Source organism: Onychomys torridus, chromosome 1 (genome assembly GCF_903995425.1).
Source record: "Onychomys torridus chromosome 1, mOncTor1.1, whole genome shotgun sequence".
NCBI lineage: Eukaryota > Metazoa > Chordata > Mammalia > Rodentia > Cricetidae > Onychomys > Onychomys torridus.
The window spans coordinates 155328736-155352806 of record NC_050443.1 but is presented as its reverse complement, the minus strand read 5'-3'; the positions used below and the strand labels follow the sequence as shown (position 1 = coordinate 155352806).

The 24071-nt window shown below is 37.7% G+C and overlaps 1 protein-coding gene and 1 pseudogene across 2 annotated transcripts in view; one reads left to right on the top strand and one right to left on the bottom strand.

Annotated features, from left to right (window-relative positions):
* Btaf1 (B-TFIID TATA-box binding protein associated factor 1) overlaps positions 1 to 24071 on the bottom strand; it is a 91808-nt gene that overhangs the window by 31416 nt on the left and 36321 nt on the right. For both annotated transcript variants that reach the window (XM_036167706.1, XM_036167715.1), the window contains 10 exons: positions 23465 to 23560; positions 23200 to 23376; positions 18515 to 18655; positions 17696 to 17820; positions 14368 to 14488; positions 7722 to 7826; positions 5728 to 5877; positions 5324 to 5466; positions 4540 to 4714; positions 2902 to 3105 (listed from right to left, as the gene is read on the bottom strand). In XM_036167706.1, coding sequence (XP_036023599.1) covers positions 2902 to 3105; positions 4540 to 4714; positions 5324 to 5466; positions 5728 to 5877; positions 7722 to 7826; positions 14368 to 14488; positions 17696 to 17820; positions 18515 to 18655; positions 23200 to 23376; positions 23465 to 23560 — 1437 coding nt within the window. The remainder of the gene's footprint in view (positions 1 to 2901; positions 3106 to 4539; positions 4715 to 5323; positions 5467 to 5727; positions 5878 to 7721; positions 7827 to 14367; positions 14489 to 17695; positions 17821 to 18514; positions 18656 to 23199; positions 23377 to 23464; positions 23561 to 24071) is intronic.
* Positions 20144 to 20333, top strand: LOC118569635 (annotated as a pseudogene).

Sequence of the window (24071 nt, the reverse complement as noted above, 5' to 3'; positions counted from 1 at the left end):
ATATAAAATATAAAAGGTTAAAAAAGAGGTTTTAAATTATAGCTACATGACTATGCCAATTTGCTCATCACAAAAGAACAGAAACACCATATACATAAAATACTAAAGTAAGCAAATCTTTAACCAGGGGAAAACACAAAAAGGAAGGTTTTAGAGCAGACACTACTGTGCAAGCATAAGGGAAAATCCTGTGGCTGGTGAAGAGACAAGGACAGAAGCGTCCTCTCTATGGAATAAAGCGCACAGGGTAGGGCTCCGACCCAAGGCTCCTTTTCAAATTACCCTTCTATCAGGCCGATAAGTAAAACAGAGAAATAGAATAGAGACTTCACTGGGAAATAAGGTGTCCTGGATTTCAATCCAGCATTGAGGGGAGAAAAAGAAGATAGGTAATAAATCTAAACATAAATGACTAGAAAACATACTTCAACAAAACATGCACATGTTTTCAATCCTTAAAGCTAGGAAAGGGTTTGTTAGATTGCAAGAATAAAAGAATCACAAAAGCATTAACTAGTTAGTAACATTTTCCAAAATGTAATCTATCCGATCATCCAAAGGGCCAGAGAGATGGCTCACCAGGAAAGAGCACTATCCACACAAGCCTGGTGATCTGAGTTTGAGCCCTGAAACCCCCATAACAATAGAAGGAGAGAACCAACTACCAAAAGTTTTCTTCTGACTTCCACACGCATACTATGGCATATGTGTGAGCATTTATGAACATGCTTGCACATATGCACAAAATGATTTTAAAAATTCAAAGACAGAAGTAATAAAATTAAGAGAGAATACTCAGAAAGCACACACCCAGCATAGGCTATCCAGGATACATCAAGTATTCTTACAACCTAACAGCAAACTGACAACTTAATTAAAAGGGAGTAATAAAAGACTCAAAGAATTTTCAGAAATAGAGGTGTGAAATGGCCAACAAAAGTGTAAGTGTTCACTATATCCTTCATAAAGGAACTGTGTAAAGTAAAGCCTTAATGGCCCAATTACACAACCACTCCAGAACTCAATAACAGGCTGAGTACATCCAACACTGGCAGTGATACAGGACAAACACAGCTGTGGAGCAGTGGAGTAAAATGGTATGACCAATTTGGGAAAAGTCTCATCTTAAAAATGTTATCTCTTGGGATGGAGAGATGACTCAGTGGTTAAGAACACTCACTGCTCTTCCAGAGGATCTGGGTTCAATTTCCAGCACCCACATGATGGCTCACAATGTCTGTAACTCCAATTCCAGGGGATCTGATAACCTCACACAGGCACACATGCAGCCAAAACACCAATGCACATGAAATAAAAATAAGTAAAATTTTAAAATGTTATCTCTGCTTACTCAAGTGCTAAGAATTAAACTCAGAGCCCAACATAAGCTGGAAAGGCACTTTATCATCAAGCCACATCACTGCATGGCTTTTGTTCATTTAAATAAAACTCAACGAGGGGCCGGAGAGACAGCTTAACACTTAAGATCACTGACTTCTCTTCCAGAGGACCCAGGTTCAATTCCCAGCACCCACATGGGAGCTTACAGACTTGTGACTCCAGTTCCAGGGGATCTGACACTCTCACACAAGTATACATGAAGGCAAAAACAATAATGCATATAAAATGAAAATAATTTTTAAAAAAAATATATATATATATATAAATCTCTTACAGCTCAGCAATTCTACTACATTTATCTAAGAAAAATATAACTACATGTCAAAAGATTTATACAGTAATAATTTTTTAAAATATTTATAGCATCTCTATTCACAATAGCCAAAAGCTAGGAACAGGACACGTGTTTATCAAGAAGCAAATGGCTGGCACTAACTGTGGTAAACTCCGCAATCCAACTCAGCAATGCAAAATAATTAATATGCATAACATAATAAATTAAAAAAATTTCATGTCCCCAAATTCTTATGCCAACAGTATGGTCTATGGTATCACTTATACAGAATTATCGAATGTGCAGATAAATCAGTAACAGAAGGATCAGAACAATGGTTATTTGGGAACAAGGAGGAGAAGAAAGAATAGGCTTGGAAACTAACAGTGTTGTACCCTCTCTCTTGTTGCATTTGTTTCTCTCTGGTTTATGTATCTGTGAAAATCCATAAATTGGTCCACTTTAGACCCTCATCTAACATGTACAAATATCTGAATTTACTTAGAAATGTTACAAAAACATCAAATGAATGATGGCTGGAAAGATGGGAGATATTTTTAAGAACATATATAATCTAACAAACTTAGTAACATGGTAACTGTAAAATCTGACCACTCGGTATTCTAAATCATGAGTACATGAGCAGTCTGTGTAACACTTTCGCTTCTATATGTTTAAATAGTTTCATCTTAAACCAAGAAGAGAAATACTCAAGAAACTGTAGAAGCAGGTTTTTTCATCTATCAAAATCTTATGATACACTCATAAGTGACAAAATTTTACAAGTTCTCTGTCCTCTAATTTCAAGACATTCAGCCGGGCAGTGGTGGCTCACACCTGTAATCCCAGCACTTGGGAGGCAGAGCCAGGCGGATCTCTACAAGTTCGAGGCTACACTGGGCTACCAAGTGAGTTCCAGGAAAAAGGTGCAAAGCTACACAGAGAAACCCTGTCTTCAAAAACCAAAGAAAGAAAGAAAAGAAAGAAAGAAAAGAAAGAAAAGAAAGAAAAGAAAGAAAGAAAGAAAGAAAGAAAGAAAGAAAGAAAGAAAGAAAGAAAGAAAAAGAAATTCAGTACAATGAATAACCTTTCTAAAGAACAGGGTAACAGGCTACCACATCACCAACAGAGTCAACATATTAGTATGCTTCTGTTGTGACACTTCATGGCAAATTTCTAACCTTTATTTCATATTGTAAAATTAAGAAAGTTACTTCTTTACTCACCAGGTCATTAGCTTGATCTATTGTTAAAACATTGTTGTTTATTCTATTACCAACTTCAATATGTGCATCAGCTAATGATGATATAAACTGTTTACATTCATTCTGCATTCGTGTGAATGGAACAGCAATTTCATCATAATACAAATGTTCTGAAAGGATATCAAGCAAACGTGGCTGCACAGCTAGGGTAACAGCTTTACACTCCTAAAATACAATAGATAACAAGATTCAGGGAAAATATAGAAACATAATGGGAGAGATGTTTAAATCTTGACTTCAGACAACCAAATGCTACATTGCCATTGATTTTGAATCTACAGTATGTTATCTTCCAGAATAGTTAGTTACACAAAGAAAAAGTATTACATCAAAACTACTCTGAGATTTTAATATGACTATAGGACATGCACATATAACTACTATAATTGCACTTAATTTTCAGCCTAATTATTCTTAGTGTACTCTGAATTTACTAAAAAAAATATATATATCTATAAATAATAAATAGAGCAGACATTTAGAAGTATATTACTATAAAAACCAGTCAGAATACAATCTGGCATGCACTAAAAATATTATTCAAAATTTGATATTAGATATCTTTAACAGTTCAACCACAGCTTCACATGCTGTATTGTAAAAGTGGATATAATTTAAAAGCTACTTACCTGCCCCCAAATTTAACTAACCCTTCCCACTCTCTCTGGTTGTTGCCTGCCCCAACAAGAGGGGGAATGGCCTCAGTGGTGAGCCATGAGGGGTTCTGTGGGATCTGGGTGATCAGCCTGGGCTTCACAGAGTAAATCCAGAGAAGCTCTGTGAGGGTCCAGAAACCGAACTGTCAACACTTGCTGCTGAGTCTGAGAGGCACAAAAACACAGCATCACTGCCTCTCCAGCACATGGAGCCCTGACAACAAAACAGAGAAGCTTTGCTTCTTTCCAGAGGCAAAGTGAGGTCTCAATTGCAATAAAGCACGGTTCAATTACTTTTAGACATAGCTTTGACAAACTGCTAAGAGGCAGTAACAAGCAACTCTCACAGCAAGTGCAGACAGTTAAATTTCCAGAATTCCAGTCAATGGAATAAACAAAACCAGCAGGAAGTTTCTTTGATTTACAGAAACAAGTCTTACACAAAATCATACATCTTACAGAAGCTTAAAGTTAAAGAGGCTAGAAGGGAATTTGGTTCATTTAGAAATGAAGATTTGAGTTCAAATGTGGAGATCTTTTTCTTATGACCAAAACTATCCATATAAATAGAGCTCCAAAAAACGCAAAGCGCTGAAAATGTGCTGCCTGAAAGTAATGACCAACTGGATTACACAGTCAGGCTCTGGCTTGCTTCTTTCTATACGCACACAAGTCTTAACAGGGAGCTTTGTAACAGACTGTAGGGATGGACAGATACTAAATATAAGCACAGCTTAGGAGTCTCACATGAATGGGGTGCTAAAAAAACAAGTTAAAAGTAAAGGGAAAACGATGTTCAATATTATATGGAATATTTTCCCATAACTGTTAGATTTTTATAAAGAAACTTTTTCTTTTATGTTGTAAGTTATAAATTAGTTCTAAATGCTAATAGAAATTGGTCTTACTAAATTTGCCTTTATTACTTTAGGAATATACCTACCTTTTGTAAAGCAGCCCATTCGCAGATTACTAACGCAACACTAATTCTCTGCAAAGCAGATTTGGAGTTCAAATGGAACAGAAGCAACTGGCCAAGAGACTCTGCTGGTCTAATTTCTTGGTTTACCGTATTTACACCTGGATCACAAATACAGCAACAAAGTGCTCCTAACAGCCTAAAAGAGAAGAAAAGGCCATACTATAAAAATTACTTGAGGGAAAATTTCTCCTACTAAAGTTATAAATTTCCCCATAAAACTATAACTTATCTTCTACCTTATTTTTATGAAGACATAAGGTAATTTGTTTTTGATACAGGGTCTAACATATTCCAGGTTGGTTCTCAACTCTCGATGTCACTGAGGATGACTCTGAACTCCTGATCTCCCTCCCTTCACCTCTCAATTGATACTGCAGGTGTGCACCACCACACTGTTTATGTGGTATCTGGGATCAAATTGAGAAACGTGTGCATGCTAGGCAAACGTTCTACTAACTGAACTATACCTCCAACCCCAGATTCTTGAAACGCTCTTTGTAGGCCAGGCTGGCCTTGAACTCAGAGATCTACCTGCCTCCCAACTGTTGGTATTAAAGGAATGGGCCACCATCACCCAGCCATCTATTTTTAAAACTTCAAAAACTTAAAAATATTTACTTGCTTTAATTTTTTCTTTGATAACTAGTATAAAGGAAGAACAACTGACAGACATGAAAAGTCTTTTGGTTAAATTGTATAGTTATTAGCCAGAATTTTCACTCTACAACACTTGGGGAGTACTCACTTAGCTGCCATCATCCTGGCCCTCATAACTACAAAATCCCTGGTAGCTGGGTCTTCCATGACTGTGTCTGCACCTGCAATATACTCCTGAAGCACTTCTTTATTCTGGATTTGGCCTTGCCGTACCTTACCACCTGTTTTTTCCTAGGGGAAAAATCAATTAATCAATTAAAGATTAATCAATAAAATTTAATTCGAAACAATAAAGCCAGTAAAATGTAGTTCTTTTCATAAAATTCTAAGGACTAATAATTACTATTGAGTTTGTCAGAGTGTGAATAAAGAACTGATCCTGCCTAATGTTAATGAAGACACCCTTAGAATTAAGCAATAATTGCAAGTTTCTCAGTTACTCTATTGGTAATGAGTTGAACATAGAAATACCTTGTGTTTCTCTATACTTACCTTGGCTTTAGCTTTTACTTCTAGCAACATATTTAAGTCAATAGGTAAATGAGAAGGCTGCATCATTAAGCAAAGCCAAGCACCCATCCATGGGCAAGCAGCTGCTACCACATACTGAACTGAAGCCTTGCTCAACAGTTCCATCCAAACCTATGGAGTGAAAAGGAGAATAGGAAACAATTTTTTCTATTAAGTGCTAAGAAAATATAAAACATACTTTTTAAAAAGAGATTTATTTATTTATTATGTATACAGTATTCTGCCTGCGTGTGTCCCTGTAGGCCAGAAGAGGGCACCAGATCTTGTAGATGGTTGTGAGCCAATATGTGGTTGCTGGGAATTGAACTCAGGAACTCTGGAACAGCAGTCAGTGCTCTTAACCACTGAGCCACCTCTCCTAAAACATACTTTTAGAGAAAATCAACTGGAGGGAGTAGGTTATAGCAAAGAGATTCACTTTGAAACACTGGTACATGAAATAATGCAAAGCAGTTTGTTGTTTTTTAAGAACATGGGGGCCACAAAGATGACTCAGTGAGTAAAGGTACATGCCACCACACCTGACAACTGAGTTCAGTTTCCAGAACCTACAAAATGAAAAGAGAGAACCAAAGCCTAAAAAGCTACCCCACCTTATATACCCATACACACACCACACCCACCCACAATAGAAGTTGTAGTCTTTTAAGACTAAATTGATTTTTTATGTGTGGGCCTGCATATATGTATATGTACCACATGTGTGACCAGTGGCCATGAAGGTCAGAAGAAGAAAGTATCAGATCCTCTGGAACTAGAGTTACAGATGATTATGAGCTGCTATTTGGGTGCTAGGAATCAAATCTGGGTCTTCTGTAGCAACAAGTGCTCTCAACCACTGAGCCAATCTCCAGCCCAGTAAATAAGATTTTAAAAAAAGGATGTAGGGGGGCTGGAGAGATGGCTCAGAGGTTAAGAGCACAGACTGCTCTTCCAGAGGACCTGAGTTCAAATCCCAGCAACCACATGGTGACTCACAACCATCTATAATGAGATCTGGTGCCCTCTTCTGGTGTGCAGGCAAACATAAAGAACACTGTATACATAATAAAAAAGTATTTAAAAAAAAAAAAAAAAAAAAAAAAAAAGGAATGTAGGAGCCAGGTGGTGGCAGTGCACACCTTTAATCCCAGTACTCAGGAGGCAGAGGCAGGCACACATGTCTGTGAGCTCAAGGCCAGCCTGGTCTACAGAGCAGGTTCCAGGACAGCCAGAGCTGTGACACAGAGAAACCCTGTCTTGAAAAACCTAAAAGAACAAAACCAAAAACAAAACAGGAATATAGGAGTTGGGTATGGTAGTACCCATCTATAAAGTACTAAGGAGGACTGAAGCAGAAGGATCAAGGGTTCAGGGTGAGATCTACAAAACAGAGAATATTTCATAGTTTATAAAAGACTTTATAAATTAAACATGCCAGCCAGGCATGCTCAACATATCTGCAAGCCCAGGATTGAGAGACCAGGAGTTTGGGGCCAACGCTACCTAGCTATACAGCAAGCTCAAGCCAGCCTTGGTTATGTGAGACCCTGTCTCAGAGATTCCAACAAGGTCCCTACACAAAGAAACAGAATACCTCTGACCTCCACAGGAATTCTCTCTTCTCTCCTCTCCTCTCCTCCCTTCTCCCCCCACCACCACACACACATTCGCCCCCACCCCACCCCCACAAACACACACACACAAAATTAAAAAGAAAATATTAAATAAAATCTCTTTAAAAAGCAAAACATTAGCTTAATAGGACATATAAGAAGAAACAAACATAACTAACCTGAATTTATATTATATCCCATAAGAAGCCTAGTTTTCTGGATCATCTTGTAGATTACTGGACTCTTCAAATATTTCAGTTGGCTTAATTCATTAAAATCCCTCACCAATCTCATAGTAATTATTTTAACTATATGTATAAATTTATTAGAACAAGAAATACTGACAGATTCATTATGTACCTTGTGAATAAGATCCAGAATTTCCTGGCTGCTTTCTAAAACACAAAACTGAAAAATGTGTCGCAGCATATCAGACAGGATGGGTATGAGCCAAGATGAAGAGTTCTGAAAACAAAACAGAATCAAATCTGTGACATGTAGTTCCTAGACATTAGCTTACAAGACCGTCTTCTCTTACCCTCATCTCAGTCATGGCAATCTGAACAGTGACCTGTAGACACCAAATTCCATCTCTAAAGGAAGACGTCTGCCCTGTACACTGAACAAATAAAATGTGATATATAGCATATTTGCTGTCTCCTGCTACAAATGCTGATGAATATACATTTTAAGCATTCAAACCTGTCTGGGGGGAAAAGAATTCATGGGTAGAGTACAGAGAATGCTTAGAGCAGTAAGACTATTATTCTATGTAATTGTGCATACATACACAAGAGGTTTGGTCAAGCCCATAGACTGTACAACACCAAGAGCAAGCAAACCCTAATGGATACTATAAACTTCAGTTAATGCAAACCCACTATTAGGGAGTGCCTTATTTTCCCATATAGGGTGTTCAGAGTGGGGGAATGCCGTATACCAAGTGAGATTAAGGTATATGGGAACACTATACTTTTCCTTCAGTTTTCTCTCAAAACTGTTCTAGGAAAGCCAGGCATTGTGGCACACACCTTGCAGAGGCAGGCAGATCTCTGAGTTTGAGGTCAGCCTGGTCTACATACTGAGTTCCAGGAGAGCCAGGTCTATATAAAAAGACCCTGTCTTTATTTAAAAAAAAAAAAAAGGAGGAGGAGGAAGATAATGACGGTTCCCAGGATCTAGTTCAGTGGTAGAATGCTTGCCTTGCATGTGTGAAACCTGGGTCTAGTCCACAGCACTATAACAGACAAACAAAGAAAAGAAAATATTCTGCATGGTATGTTTCAACAATGAGATTATCACAACACACCTGTTAAAATGGCCTAAATAAGGAACACTGATAAAATTATACACTGGCCAGAATGTGGAGCACTTACTGTTGATGAAAAGGCAAAATGGTGCATCTACTCTAAAAGACAACTTAGAAGTTCCTTACAAAATCAAACCTATTCTTATAGTATAGTCTAGTATGTGGGCTTCTTAATATCTGCACACAGTAGGGGAAGTATTGATTCATACAAAAACCTGTACTTTATAGAAGCCTTACACATACTACTAAAACTTGAAAGTACCCAAGGTATCCTTTCAATAGGTGAATGAATAAATTAGGGTACAACAAGACAATAAGAGTGTAAGACACCCTTAAAAAAAAGAAGCTATCACGACTGAGAAACACAAATGCCTATTACAAAGTAATGAAAAGGTTCCATACTGACGACTCCAACTACATGGCATATGCAGAACTGTAGAGACAGTGAAGGCCAGGGACTCTAAGAGGCTGGGGGTGAGACATGGCTACAACAAAGGTGACTTTCAGGGTAATAAAAGAAACTCTCTATGACACTGATGATGGTAAACACATGTCTTTATACAGTTGTCAATAATATATCTTTCTTCGAATCTTCCAATTTTATGGGCAAAACAAAAATAATAATAAAAACGATAGAAAAATTGTGAGTAAATTGAAAAGTGATCTTTACGAGGTGATATACTAAGCTACTGTGACCTTGCCCACCAAGTTACTGTGCAATTACTCAGTGACAGCTGGGTGTGTCAGGAACTGACACAAGAACACAGTGCTCAGGAACTCAGACATCAGGCTCATTTTCTCTCTGTACCAAAGCTCATTTCACCCTCTGAAGCTGGAAAGCAATTCAGTAGGTACGCAATTTATTTTCTTATTATGTCAAATTTAGGTAAAAGCTGAAAGAGCTGTGTAACCTATGTGAATTTGGGAAAGTTTCTTAATCTCATTAGTTCTCTCATCTGCAAAATATAAATAGTAGTAGCCACCTCCATATTTCCTAACATAAAATTAATCCCAATAATATTTCAGAGTATTGCTACTTTTTTTTTTTTTTTGCCTACCTATATGTATGTGCATCATGTATATGCTGTATAGGGATTTAACCAAATGCAGGAACTCATAGTTTGTGTCTGGGATCTTTATATTATTATATACTGAAGGTGTCACAACAGTGATACACGCTTTAGCTGACTGCTCTTCATGTTCTCTCTGTTACCATGCTAAGAATCCTGATCAATACCCAATGCTGCCACAGGCGCACAGGTGCAAAGACAGGGGAAGCAGATGAGCAAACAGAGGTTAAGTTAAAAATCACTGTAGGCTTTACTGTCATATCAAATACCTTGGAGCCAAATGTGCTCAGAATATTTCTAATTTTAGTATAATAATGAAGTTGTATGCACTGTACATTATGCAACCCCTTATAGAGTCTGAGGCAACACTTGAGTAAAATGTTATGATATGAATAGGCACATGCATAGGATACAGATTACAAATAGCTTTTCACAATGGTTTGGCACCAAGTGAGTAATTATATTAATTGACAAAACTTACAAAAAGCTTTGAATTTCTTTTTTGTTTTTTTTTTGTTTGTTTGTTTGTTTTTGTTTGTTTTTCGAGACAGGGTTTCTCTGTGTAGCTTTGTGCCTTTCCTGGAACTTACTCTATAGCCCAGGCTGGCCTCGAACACAGAGATCCACCTGGCTCTGCCTCCCAAGTGCTGGGATTAAAGGCGTGTGCCACCACTGCCCAACAAGCTTTGAATTTCAAAGCTGCAAGCAAGAAAATTTTTTTTAAATTAAGCTAAGGGATCATGGAATTATATTAGTAAGGAATTTACAGAGAACTATGAATCACCAATAAGTAACTACCTGATAATGTGTAAAGAAGACAATAAAAAAAATGGCATAGGGTTAGGAACTCTAAGAGTTCATTAGATGTTACTGGGATCACAGATTTATAATAAAGTTTTCATTATATAATAATAGTTTTACCCAAAAAAAAAAGTTTAAATTTAAAGGGGGTTGCAGAGAGATAATTCAATAGATAAATGTGTTTGATGATCGGAGTTTAATCCCCAGAACCTGGTGGAAGGAGAATCAACCCCTGAAAGTTTCCTTCTGACCTCTTCTACAAGTCATCCATATACATACAAATAAAGACATGAAGGAATGAATGAATGTAAAACAAAAACCAGAGGACTGGGGAGACAGCTCAGTCAGTGAAATGCTTAACCTGTAAGCATGAAAACCAGAGTTTAATACTCAGAACCCACATTAGAAGAATTTAAAAAAAAAAAAAAAAGGCTAGGGAGATGGTCAGTGGTTAAGTGCATTTGCAGCTCCAGTACCAGACATACATGGTACACATAAATGCATGCAAGTACTCATCCATAAAATAATAAAAAAAATTAATAAAATAAAATAAAGTAACAGCCAAATGGGGTAGGCAGGGAGGCAAAAGTAGGCAGATCTTTGGCAAATGTCAGGCCAGTGTGAGCCCTGTCTCAAATCAGAAAGGTTGAAGGAGCCCAAGGAATGATAGACATCGAATGCTGTCCTCTGGCCTATGCAAGTCCATACATACAGCACACACATAATGACAGTAAGTTATAGAAATTAAATAGCTTAGAGACACCAAAGATTTGACCTGTTCCCTGAAAGAAAGGATTAACCTGTAAGTAAACAGGAAGAGGGCTCACATTTAGAAAAGGATTTGAGAATGTGTCTGTAAACATGTAGGAATGGTAAGCCATATATATGCAAAGATACCCTGTTTAAGTGCACATGGTTTTAACTGGGTAACAAGGGTGGACTGAGAAATGTTCTCAACTCTGGGGTATAAATAAGGAAATAGATTTAACAGCTTGATATCAAGATAAATGCAGGGGTTTACTATAGCAGACAAGAACAAGCTCCTAAGCAGTGTGAAAATAACTGAGGCTATGGGTCCCCAAACTGTTGTGGATTTTTGGTTTTTGCTTTTGTTTTTGTTTTATTTTTGACAGTTTCTCTGTGTCATCCTGGCTGTCTTGGAACTCATTCTGTAGACCAGGCTGGCCTCGAACTCATGAGATTGGCCTGCCCTGCCTCCTAAGTGCTTCCAAACTGTTCTAACAGTTAACTTGAATTATTCCTTTTAATAATACCATGACTGTACAGAAACAAGTACCAAAGAGAAGATAATAATTTTGTAAATATGTAAACAGAAGAAAGTACATAAATTGAAAAATAGGTGGTCTTGGGCATGGTGCTGCATGCTCCTAATCCCAACACTCAGGAAGCTAAGGCAAAAAAGTTGAGGGCCAGACTGGACTATACAGCGAGACCAATTCTCAAACAAACAAAAAAAAGACATGTTTTTGTTTTGTTTTTTGAAACAAGGCTTCTCTGTGTAACAGTTCTGGCTGTCTTGGAACTAAATTTGTAGACCAGGCTGGCCTCCATCTCATGTCGACCTGCCTCTGCCTTCCAAGTGCTAGGATTGAGGGCATGTGCAAAATCACTAAAGCAAAAATGAAATGAAAATTAGGAACAATCCATGCCAGTTGCATTTTCAGCCCATAACCAATCAATGTAGAATTACAAAAGAGACCTAAAGGCTTTTCTGCAGAGATTCTAATTAGACAAAATTACAAGGATAATGCAAAATTAAATTTATAGATGTTTATTTACACAAATGTGACACAGTATCATGCTTCGGATTAAAGCACATCTATATGGAATATAGATGGTTAGCAACATAAGAGAGATTCACTCACGCACGTGTCCACTGTCTAAAAGCACTGCTGCTCTTGAGGAGGTTACAAAGTCTTCCTTTCACCTCTTTGTTTCTTGCACAATTTATAATGGGTAACTCAAACTGAGACCAGTCTGTGCACTTGACCCAGACTAACACACTTGCCCTATGGAACAACACAAGCTCCAAACTACTTTCTACACTTGTCATCTGAATTTTCACCACTCATTCATCAGGGTCCTAAGTGATTTCTCTGGTTTCCTAAGTCCTGATGCTGGGGAACAATCATTTTGTCATAAATTAAGAGTGTGGTTTGACAGCTGAGAAAGAGAAATCAAATGTATCAGAGATATTAAAAGTTCATTTGGGGCTGGAGAGCTGGCTCAGTGGTTAAGAGCACTGACTGCTCTTCCAGAGGTCCTAAGTTCAATTCCCAGCAATCACATGGTGGCTCACAACTACTTGCAATTAGATCTGGTGCCCTCTTCTGGCCTTCAAGGGCACATGCAGGCAGAACACTGTATACATAATAAATAAATAAACCTTTAAAAAAAACCTCATTTTAAAGATGGAATTAGGATAGCTGATGAAGCTTTGCCTGGATTTATAGTATTAGACATCCTTTTCCTCACAACAAGATTTTAGCTGTGAAACCTACTAAAATAAAATTATTAATAACTCTAAAAAAGGGAAGGCTAGAGAGTTGGCTCACTCAGTGGTTAAGAACTCTTGTTGCAAAAGACCTGGGTTTGATTCCCAGCACCCACACACTCATGTGGTGCACAGACTCTTGCACATAAAATAAAAATAAAGACAAAAAAAGAAAACAAAGCAAACAACAACAACAAAAACCACAAAACAAACTCTAAAAGAAAGTGGCCCAAATTTCAATTCCAGTACTCAGGAGGCAAAGGCAGGCAAATGTCTGTCAGCTGGAGGCCAGCCTGGTTAACATAATGAATTTTAGGTCAGCCAAGACCACACAGCAAAACCCTGTCTCAAAAAAGAGAAGTGATTGACTCAAACTCTGACACCTTATTGGCATTTATTTTCCTGACATTTTTTTCAATCTACAGAATTATTTCAAAAATAGGAATGTAAACAGGACTTGTCAGCTCACCACTCACACAGTAATATGACCTGAAGGAACTCTGTGGGAACCTCAGTACATGACTAATGAATTACATGATCCTTGGAAATGCATGTTCTTGTGACAGTAACTTTTAACAGAAGACAAGGTGGGAATCCAGTAGTCAGACTTTTTTTTTTTTTTTTTTTTGGTTTTTTGAGACAGGGTTTCTCTGTAGCTTTGGAATCTGTCCTGGAACTCACTTTGTAGACCAGGCTGGCCTCGAACTCACAGAGATCCACCTGCCTCTGCCTCCCAAGTGCTGGGATTACAGGCATCCACCACCACCACCCGGCTCAGTAGTCAGTCTTTAAGTGATTTTATTTCAGTGCTTCAATGCAGCCTTTATAAACTGAAATGGTTTCTGCCAATTACCTATCAACCACAGACTAACATTCATCCTAAAGGAAGAAATTATTCAATCAATAATTCACTTAATATTTAATTGATTATTTCATATGTATTAAGCACTAGTCCCAAGTTCTGGTATAATACTCAAACAAAATTCTAAAATTGATGAGATTCCCTTTTATTTAAATTTTTTAAAGATTTATTTATTTTTTTATGTATATAATGTTGTTCTGTCTGCATGCCAGAAGAGGGCACCAGATCTCATTATAGATGGTTGTGAGCCACCATGTAGTTGCTGGGAACTGAACTCAGGACCTCTGGAAGAGCAGCCAATGCTTACATGGTTACCATACACCTACTATGCTATGCTAAAGCATTTTGATTTCTTGATATATAGCAAAGATGAGGCAATGATGTGATCTGTTCTATAAAATTAATTTACAGAAGTTTTGAGGCTGCTATAAATAATTATCAGTTCTTACCTGGTCTTGTGTTGATAACAATGTAAAGAGAGTTTCCAATGCTGCTCTTCGAACTGAAGATATAGTGTGATGCAAAAATGGCCAGACACGGGGAACTAAAACTGTAAGTGACTGCTGAATACTAACAAAGAAAACACAAATTAATCTTATTCATTCTCAGTTGAAACTCCATAAACACGTATCTAATATCAATGTTGTACGAACCTGGTGATGTTGACCATGTCTTTCTTTTTTTTTAAAGGTTTATTTATGTATGTATTTTATGTATATAGTGCTCTGTTTGCATGTATACTTATATGCCAGAAGAGGGCATCAGATCACCTTAGAGATGGTTGTGAGCCACCATGTGGGTACTGGGAATTGAACTCAGGACCTTTGGAAGAGCAGTCAGTGCTCTTAACTGCTAAGCCATCTCTCCAGCCCGACATGTCTTTTTAATAAATAGGAAATGATCCAATTTTCATGAGTATTCACTTAACACTCATTCAAAAATGTTATTGTAACACCAAAAGACAGAGAAAATGCAGCCAATAAAGGGTAGAGATTTAATAATAGGTTTCGCTATGGCACTAATGCTTTAATTACCCTCCATCAAGTCAGAACTTTCCAATTATCTGCAATTGTAACTTTGCTCTTCCCAGGAAAATGGAGAACGTATCCTAGCTACACAATCAGGCTCACATAACTGTTTGCCATCCCCGAAGGCTAACCTCAATGGGTAGCTAATCATAATTTCTATTCATTTTTCTGGCCTCAAATGAGCAAGAGATTAAGAGGTAATAGTAGTTTTGAAATTTGTTATTCTGGCTTAGCATATTCTATATTAGGAAGACTCACATTTCTTCCTTCTAAGACTTTAAATGGAGGAAGTAAGCAAAGCCAAATCTAGGTTAACTTGAGTCACAGCACTTCGGCCACATTCCAAGGTCATTTCTAAAAGGGCCTCAAATTAGGAAGTATTTCTTCAGTAGCACTTGAACTACATGCATTCACAGAAAAAAAGTAGGAACAAAAAAAGGACATGCCAGTATCCACACTACCACCTGTCACCTTCTATGCCTCCCTCAGAGGATCCCTTCAATGCTGTTTTCATTACTTGCAGGTATACATGAACTTTACTTCTTGCACTTATTTACTTATTTTGTAAGTTCATTTTAAAAGTTCCAATTTAAATACATGCACATGCAGACATGAGAGATTCAGAATATATAAAAGTATCATAAAAAAGACTTAATAGTATAATTGTTCAACATGCTGCATTTTTTTCTTGTATAAGCTAGAAAGTATCTGCCAATTACCACAACATATGACACAATTTTTCTAATAAGGCCAATTTTGAGATTTAAAAAACGGAACACTATATTATTTCATATTGGATTACCAGAAATTTTATTACATTGTATAATTTTCTTACATTATCTATGATTTTTGAATTATTTCATTATTTTATGTGTCTGGGTGTTCTGCCTGCATGTATATCTGTGCAGAAGATGTCCACCGGGACCAGAAGAAGGCCCTGGAGCTAGAGTTACAGATGGCTGTGAGCCCTCGTGCCATCATGTGGGTACTAGGAATTGAGCCTGGGTCCTCTGGAAGAACAATCTTAATGCTGAGATCTCTCCAGTCCTACATTAATTAGTTTTCTTGATACCACCTACTAAGGTCTACAGGCCAAATCTATAGACTTCCTTTTTTTTTAAATGAAAGTTTTACTGAAACACATCCTCTACTATTGTCTGCTGGCAGTTATCTGTTACTACTGGTTACAGTAACACAGTGAAACAGTTTCAGCTAAGACTGGCTCACAACCAAAAATGTTCCGTATTACCTTCAAAGAGATTTACTTAACCTCTGGTTTAAAGTAATTCAAGACCCCTGTAACTTTACAGATCGGAAGAGTTGTCACATCAATTCAATCCCTCCATACTGTACTAGCAGCAGAAGCCCCACATGTGCGCTCCCACTTTCGTCCTGTCTTCTGTGGCTTCTATGAGAGCTCACTTACTGCTCTACTTGCACGCTGCTCGGCCAGCCTAAATTCTGCACTAAATCCTACCAGTTATAACAGATGAAGAACATGTTCTTCAAACATGCTTGAGTTTCACTGAAATACTCATGTAGCCATAGGTGCTTTAAAATCATAATCATATGAACATTCACAGCCGGGCGGTGGTGGCGCACGCCTTTAATCCCAGCACTCGGGAGGCAGAGCCAGACGGATCTTTGTGAGTTCGAGGCCAGCCTGGTCTCCAAAGCGAGTTCCAGGAAAGGCGCAAAGCTACACAGAGAAACCCTGTCTCGGAAGAAAAAAAAAAAAAAAAAGGACATTCACTGAATAAACTCACTAGGCGAAGAACAGTAACTTCCTCATTTGTGAATTTTTAAAAAGCTGTATAACATTTCTTCAGCATTTTTGTGGATACTATTATTACAAACAGTAACAGTGGGGCTGGAGAGATGGCTCAGGGGTTAAGAGCACTGGCTGCTCTTCCAGAGGTCCTGAGTTCAATTCCCAGCAACCACATGTTGGCTCACAACCATCTATGAGATCTGGTGCCCTCTTCTGGCCTGCAGGGACACATGCAGGCAGAACACTGTATACATAATAAATAAATCTTTTTAAAAAAGAGTGAGAAAAGGTGTATTAAAAAAAAGAAAAGAAAAAGAAACAGCATTCTGGCATGCTAAATTTTAAAAATCTATATTCTGAGCTATCACTGGAGAAATATAAACTGATTGGTTTTTCTGGCTGGTTGTTTGTTGTTGTTTTTGGTTTTTTGTTTGTTTGAGGTTTTGGGGGTGTTTTTTGTGTTTTCAGACAAGGTTTCTCTGTGTAACAGGCTCTGGCTGTCCTGGAATTTGCTTTGTAGACCAGGTTGGCCTCAAACTCAGAGATCCACCTGCCTCTGCCTCTCAAGTGCTGGAATTAAAAGGTATGAGTGAAAACCAGCCAGCAAAATGACTGTTTTTAAAATAAACAATTTTAAAGTATCTATTTTAGATCCACAAGATAATGAACTATAAAACTAATACCCAAGGTAAAAAAATAAATCTGAAGTTTCTTTATTTGTGTGTATGCAGTGCTAGAACTTGGGGCTTCCTATGTTAGGCAATCTCCCACTAAGCTCTTATCCTAGGCCCTAAATTAACCTTTCTTGTCCCAAATGTTCTAGTATCTAGAATAAAGGAAAAAAAAAAACTTTCTGAAAAGAAGTGGTGTCCTCAATATACACCACTGTTCTTAAAGGTGCTAGAGCAGTCTAAGTTTAATCATCTGGAAAGATATATAAAGGTTTACTATTTTATTACACTAATAAGAAATAATTACCTGCATTGCTGGACCTGAGGGTAAGTTAACATGGATGAAAGAAGAGTCATAATACTATTTGTTGAAGCTGTTAGATCATCTAATTCCAGGAGAGAATCCCATAAAGTATTTATAATGGAGGGTACCTATAAGATCAGTTTTTAAGAAAAGTTATTGACTTCAAACAAATTCATAAATCCTGCCAGATTGTATCCGAAGTGTCACTAATTAGTCAACAGGATATCCAATTCCAATGAATGTGGACAATGTCAGTTGTAAGCAACATCATGAAGACACTGTCTGCACCAGCCATTCTCCAGCCTCTTCTTAGTGCCATTAGGTCCTACTCTTGTCACTCCCCCCCTAACTAGAGGTGTACCGGACAGGGTGACAATCATGAAATACAAGTTTAGCTTTTGAGCTCATAAAATAATGCTGGTTGTACCTTTAACTTATTCTGGATTTGATAAAATGGAACTGTAACTAAAATGTAATAGTCTCCTAAAAATGAGATCAGGTTAAAATGCTAAGAAATAAAATCAAAATTAAAAGTTGACATCTCTAAACATAAGGGGCAAATTTAGAAAGAAATTGCTGTTTCCTTTTCAAGGAACTTCTGTGTATTGTGTACATAAAAGGAATTGGACCATACACAACTCACTGTTTCCAAAAATAACACATATGCAAGCTTGCATGCATCAGAGGGATGTTAGAAAAAAGAGGATTTCTATAAAAGGTATAGGAGATAAAATAACAATAACTTAATGTTTTTCTTACTATTCCATACCCAAATGTAAACATGCATTATAGGAAAAAAATGCTCAAAAACTTTTAACATACCTTTTGTGTCTGAAGGTAGACAAGGCTTTCTACTACAGGCACTAAGGATGCTGCAGCAACAGCTCTGACATCATCATCAAGGTCCTGGAGTCCTTCAATTATTCGAGTTAAAACTTTAGGCAATAAAGTATTAATTACATCCTGCAAAACAGTACATCAAAACAGGCTAATTTTCTATGGTATAATTACTGTGTTCAAACATCTCTATTAACTTTGAACAAATATTCCAATATTTTTGTTTGAAAAGAAATACATAAACAGAACAGGTAAGTTAGCAGAAGCTTACACAAATCATCTCACTAGAGAAAGACTCCATCTACTTTATTAAAGCTATCAAGAACCGAGGCTGGAGAGATGGCTTAGTGGTTAAGAGCACTGGCTGCTCTTCCAGAGAACAAGGCTTTAATTCCCAGCACCCACATGGCAGCTCACAACTGTCTCCAGTTCCAGGGGATTCAATATCCTCTTCTCACACAGATACACATGCAGGCAAAACACCAATGCATATAAAATAAAAAATAAATCTTTTTTTTTTTTAAAGCTATCAAGAACTACAGGCTGGTCATGATGTTACACACTTTTTTTTTTAAAAGATTTATTTATTTATTATGTATACAGTATTCTGCCTGCATGTATGCCTGACGGCCAGAAGACGACACCAGATCTCATTACAGATGGTTGTGAGCCACCACATGGTTGCTGGGAATTGAACTCAGGACCTCTGGAAGAACAGCCAGTGCTCTTAACCTCTGAGCCATCTCTCCAGCCCGATGTTACACACTTTCAATCCCAGTATCTGTGAGTTTGAGGCCAGCCTGGTCTACAGAGCGAGTTCCAAGACAGTCATAGCTATACTGAGAGACCTTGTCTCAAAAAACAAACAAATAAATAAACAACAACAAAAGAATTGGTCTTGTGGAGCTGGGTAGTAAAACAGCTTGCTCTACAAGCATGGACACCTGAGTTCAAATCCCCATACCAACATTGCCATCACTGTTGGGGACAGACAGAGATAGGGCTCCCAAGAACTTCCTGGGTGACATTCCAGTTCAGTAAGAAATCCTGTCATGACATTAAGTGAAGAGTGACAGACTTTAATATCTCTGTGTTAAGTCATCATACCAGAGACATTTTCACATCTGTGATCACTAATACACTATTCACAATAGTCAAGATATAGAACCAGCTTATATGTTCATCAACACATGAATGAGAGAAGAAAATGTGGTACACAGACAAAACAGAAAGACTTATTCTGCCATAAAGAAGAAAGTGTGACAGCTGCAGAAAAATGGATAGACGTGGAAATCACTGTGTTAATCAAACTAAGCCAGACTCTGATAGACAAGTATCAAATGTTTTCTCTCAGATGAAGACTCTAAGGGGAGAAGGGAGGCCTTTGCACTCACAGACCACAGCAGAGAAAGAGGGCTATGAGAGGAGGGCTAAAGGGAAGGAGGAAGGGGATTACAAGAGAAGGTAATGAAACACAGGTCTCATGAGGGGGATTATTTGGGATGAGGGAAAAAACAGCAAGAGGTAGAGTGGGAGATGAAGAAGATGAATAACAATAAAGAATAATACATACATACATGGGGATCAGGTTTCAGGGAAGGGACCATAGGTCCCATGTTGGACCGCAAGAGTGGCAAAAAGCAGCCCCTGAAACAGCCCAAGAAGCAGGCCAAGGATATGAATGAGGGAGACAAGGCTTTAGGCAGAGAGAGAGTAGCAGAAGAATCTTAGGAAGCTAAAAGCCAAAGCCATGAGGAAGGACCCCTTGGCCAGAGGTGGGATTACAAAATCTGGCAAAAAGTAAGCTGTCCTTTGTACCTGAGCTGATGGTACAAAATAACCCCCTTCCCTTCCTATTCAAACATCTGGATTCCTTGTAGTAATATCTTTAGCCACCTACAGCCAGGATAAAGTATCATTCCAGCTCCTGTATATACTGTAATAAAGTTTTGTAAAATAACAATATATATGAAAATGTCAAAATTAGACTCAATTCTTTGTACATTAACCATAAATTAACTTAAATTTATAAATACAAAAAAGAGAAACAAATCTTCAAGAGATAAGGCAGCTATTAGTCAGAAAATTGATAAATCAAAGTCTTCTTTTGTTTTTTGAGACAGGGTTTCTCTTTGTGTACCTCTGGCTGTCCTAGAACTCCAGGATGGTCTCAAACTCAGAGATCCACATGCCTCTGCCTTCAGAGTGCTGCTGGAATTAAAAAGGCATACATTTTTTCTCCTTTCTTTCTTTCTTTCTTTCTTTTTTTTTTTTAATTTCCTGAGCTGAGGACCGAACCCAGGGCCTTGTGCTTGCTAGGCAAGCACTCAACAACTGAGCTAAATCTCCAACCCTTAAAAGTCATTTTAAAAAAATTAGTCTTGCAAGAGAAATGGTCTTCCCCAGGAAAAAAACATATTAATTTGTCATCCAATATCAAATGGTCAGCCCTGAAAACATACACACAAATAACATTAATAATATGGACTAAGCAGGTTTTCTTTAGGAATATGTATGTATTATATACACACAGGCATGCAATAACAATGAAAAAATGAATTTGAAAGAGAGCAAGGAGTGTGTGGGAGGAGGAGAAAAGGACAGGGAGAAATGCTGTAATTATAATCTTCTTAAAAATTATCTATCTATCTATCTATTTATTTATTGTGTATGCAGTATTCTGCCTGCACATGTGCCTGCCCACCAAAAGAGGGCACTAAAACAGGAAGAAATGCTGTAATTATAATCTTCTCCCCCCAAAAAATAATTAATTAATTAATTAATTAATTAATTAATTAATATGTGTGCAGTATTCTACCTGCACATATGCCTGCCCAAGAGGGCACCAAGTCTAACTATAGGTGGTTGTGAGCCACCATGTGGTCACTGGGAATTGAACTCAGGACCTCTGGTAGATCTTAATCACTAAGTCTTCTCTCTAGACTCTGTAATTGTAATCTTAAAAAAAATTTTTTTTAAGTTTTTTTAAAAAAATTAATCTTGGGTTGGGGATTTAGCTCAGTGGTAGAGCACTTGCCTAGCAAGCGCAAGGCCCTGGGTTCGGTCCTCAGCTCAAAACAACAAAAAAAAATTAATCTTTTTTCAAACACTAGCAAGGCATTCTTTCATTCTGTTTTCTATAGAAGCTTTAGTATTTAAGAAAAAAGGGGGTTGTGTTTGAAGAGTTGATAGGTGGGTTGCAAGGACTAAAAGGCCAAAGAAGGCAAGGAACAAAGCAGAAAGGTAAACAAAGAGGGAGAGAGCTGGGCCACTGAGCAGAAATCACAAGGCAGTATTTTATTGCTGGCAGTTTAAAACAACAACAGAAAAAGACAACCTTAGAAGTAACTTCAAAAGGCTTTTCCGGGATAGGAAAGGAGGTTTCATTCTTGGACTACTGAGCAAGAGAACAGAGGAAAGCTAATCCAAAGTTAAGGACAATCTCCTAAGTCCCTGCCTATGCTGGCTGGTTCTAGAAAGCATTCAGGAAAACACACACTGGTTTTAAAAAAAAAAAAAGTTCAGTACTTCTTTCTCTGTAGCTCCTCGCTTATCTCATTATTTCTTTTCTTCTTTTTCTTTTTTAAAGGCAAGGTCTCATGTGTATCCCTGGCTATACTCTATCTAGCTATGGATGACCTTGAACACAAAGATCCTTCTGCCTCTGCCTGCCAAATACTGGGATTAGGACTTTGAGGACTATGGAGCACACAAGTTTGACTGCAAGCACTAGGATTGGGGGGGGGGGGGGGGGGCACTATGCCACTTGTTTTTATTGTTGTGAAAGATTTATGGGTCATAAGTTTTAAAAGCTTGTGTGAGTCAAAATAGGAACCCAACTGCTAACCATGACATGCTCAAGAGTATATCAAAATTTTCAGTAGCTATGGAGAGAACATTAGTGCTCACCAGTGGACTATATGTATATGGATGTGTTTTTATCCTGGGTGAATCCTGACAATGCAACCAACACTGGAGTATAGACATTCTATTAAAAAAGGAACAAAACACCATAGAGTTTTGACTTTTGGTATTAACCCTAATTAGTTTTATAACCTTAAACAAGGCTTCTAATTTTTAGAACTTGTTTTCCTATATGAAAATGGTAAAGTTACTTGTATTTTCTTTTTCTAAGCTTTCTTACAAAAAAAAAAAAAAGCACATGATGTGTGGACTGCTTGCTTTGACGACTGCTGTAAGTTTTCCAGGGTGGGTTCTATTTCTCCTGTATATGTATCTCCTATATAACTTGAGTCTTGCAGACTTCAGACCATGTATTCAATATTTAAATTAGTTTATACAATTAAAGAAACTATGAAATGCACTGAATTAGTTGCAACAATAATGTAACTAACCAACCATCTTTTGATTTCTCTGTAGACTGTTATGAGCACTACCTATTTCTGTGACAGTTTCTTAAGAAATCAAGCTTGAGCTTGGCATGACGACACACACCTGTAATATCAGAACCCAAGAGGCAGAAACAGAACAACCTCTGCAATTTTGAGGCCCACCTGGGTCTATATAGCAAGTTCCAGGCCAGGTGGAACTACATGCCTAGATCATAAAACAAAGGAACAATCAAGCGATCAAGCATACCTATCAAAACAAACAAAACACCTAAGACTGAAAAATCCCTTGCATATACTTTCAAAAACTGAGTTCTTTACCTGACGAACTGCCAGAGCATATTTTATTCCCAGCAGACCTCCGTGTCTAACTTCCCATTGTTCTTGGGTCAGTAATTTCAGCAGCACATCCACTGTCTTATGAACTCCTGTTTCATTCATGTGCTTTAAAACCACACCTAATGTTTGAGCACAAGTTTCACGAACTGGCGCTACAACCTAGAGAACAGAAAGAAGTCACATATGCAGAAGATTTACTTATGCAGAATTAACAATTCAGGCAAAGCTTCACTCAGATGTTACTTACTTCATCAGAAACAAAGTCTCCAAATCTGTCCAAGGCAAAAACACAAAGAAGTCGAATGACTAAGTCCTCCAACCACTCTTGATGCTGCTGAATCATCTATTAAGATACAAATGTTTTAATAATAAGTAAAAATCAACTCTGTACTAGGGGGATGATAGAGGTGTTAGGTCCAAAAAAGGAAAAACAATACTGTGACAGATTATCTTAGCAAAAGAACAGTTAGCAAACTTGGGAAGAATTCCATATACCATCTTTAAATGTGACCATGCACTCTTTAATAATTATATTCAGAGACAATATATCAAAATTCTTATACTCATGGTTCTATTATCTTACTTGTACTCCCTTTTTTTTTAAAGATGTGTTTATTTATTATGTATACAGAAGAGGGCGCCAGATCTCATTACAGATGGTTGTGAGCCACCATGTGGTTGCTGGGAATTGAACTCAGGACCTCTGGAAGAGCAGCCAGTGCTCTTAACCTCTGAGCCATCTCTCCAGCCCCATTACCTGTACTCTTAAGAAAACCAGTTACAGGCTGCCCCAAGAGGCAGAGGCAGGCAGATCTCTGTGAGCTCTGGGCTAGAAAGGTATACAGGAGTTCCAA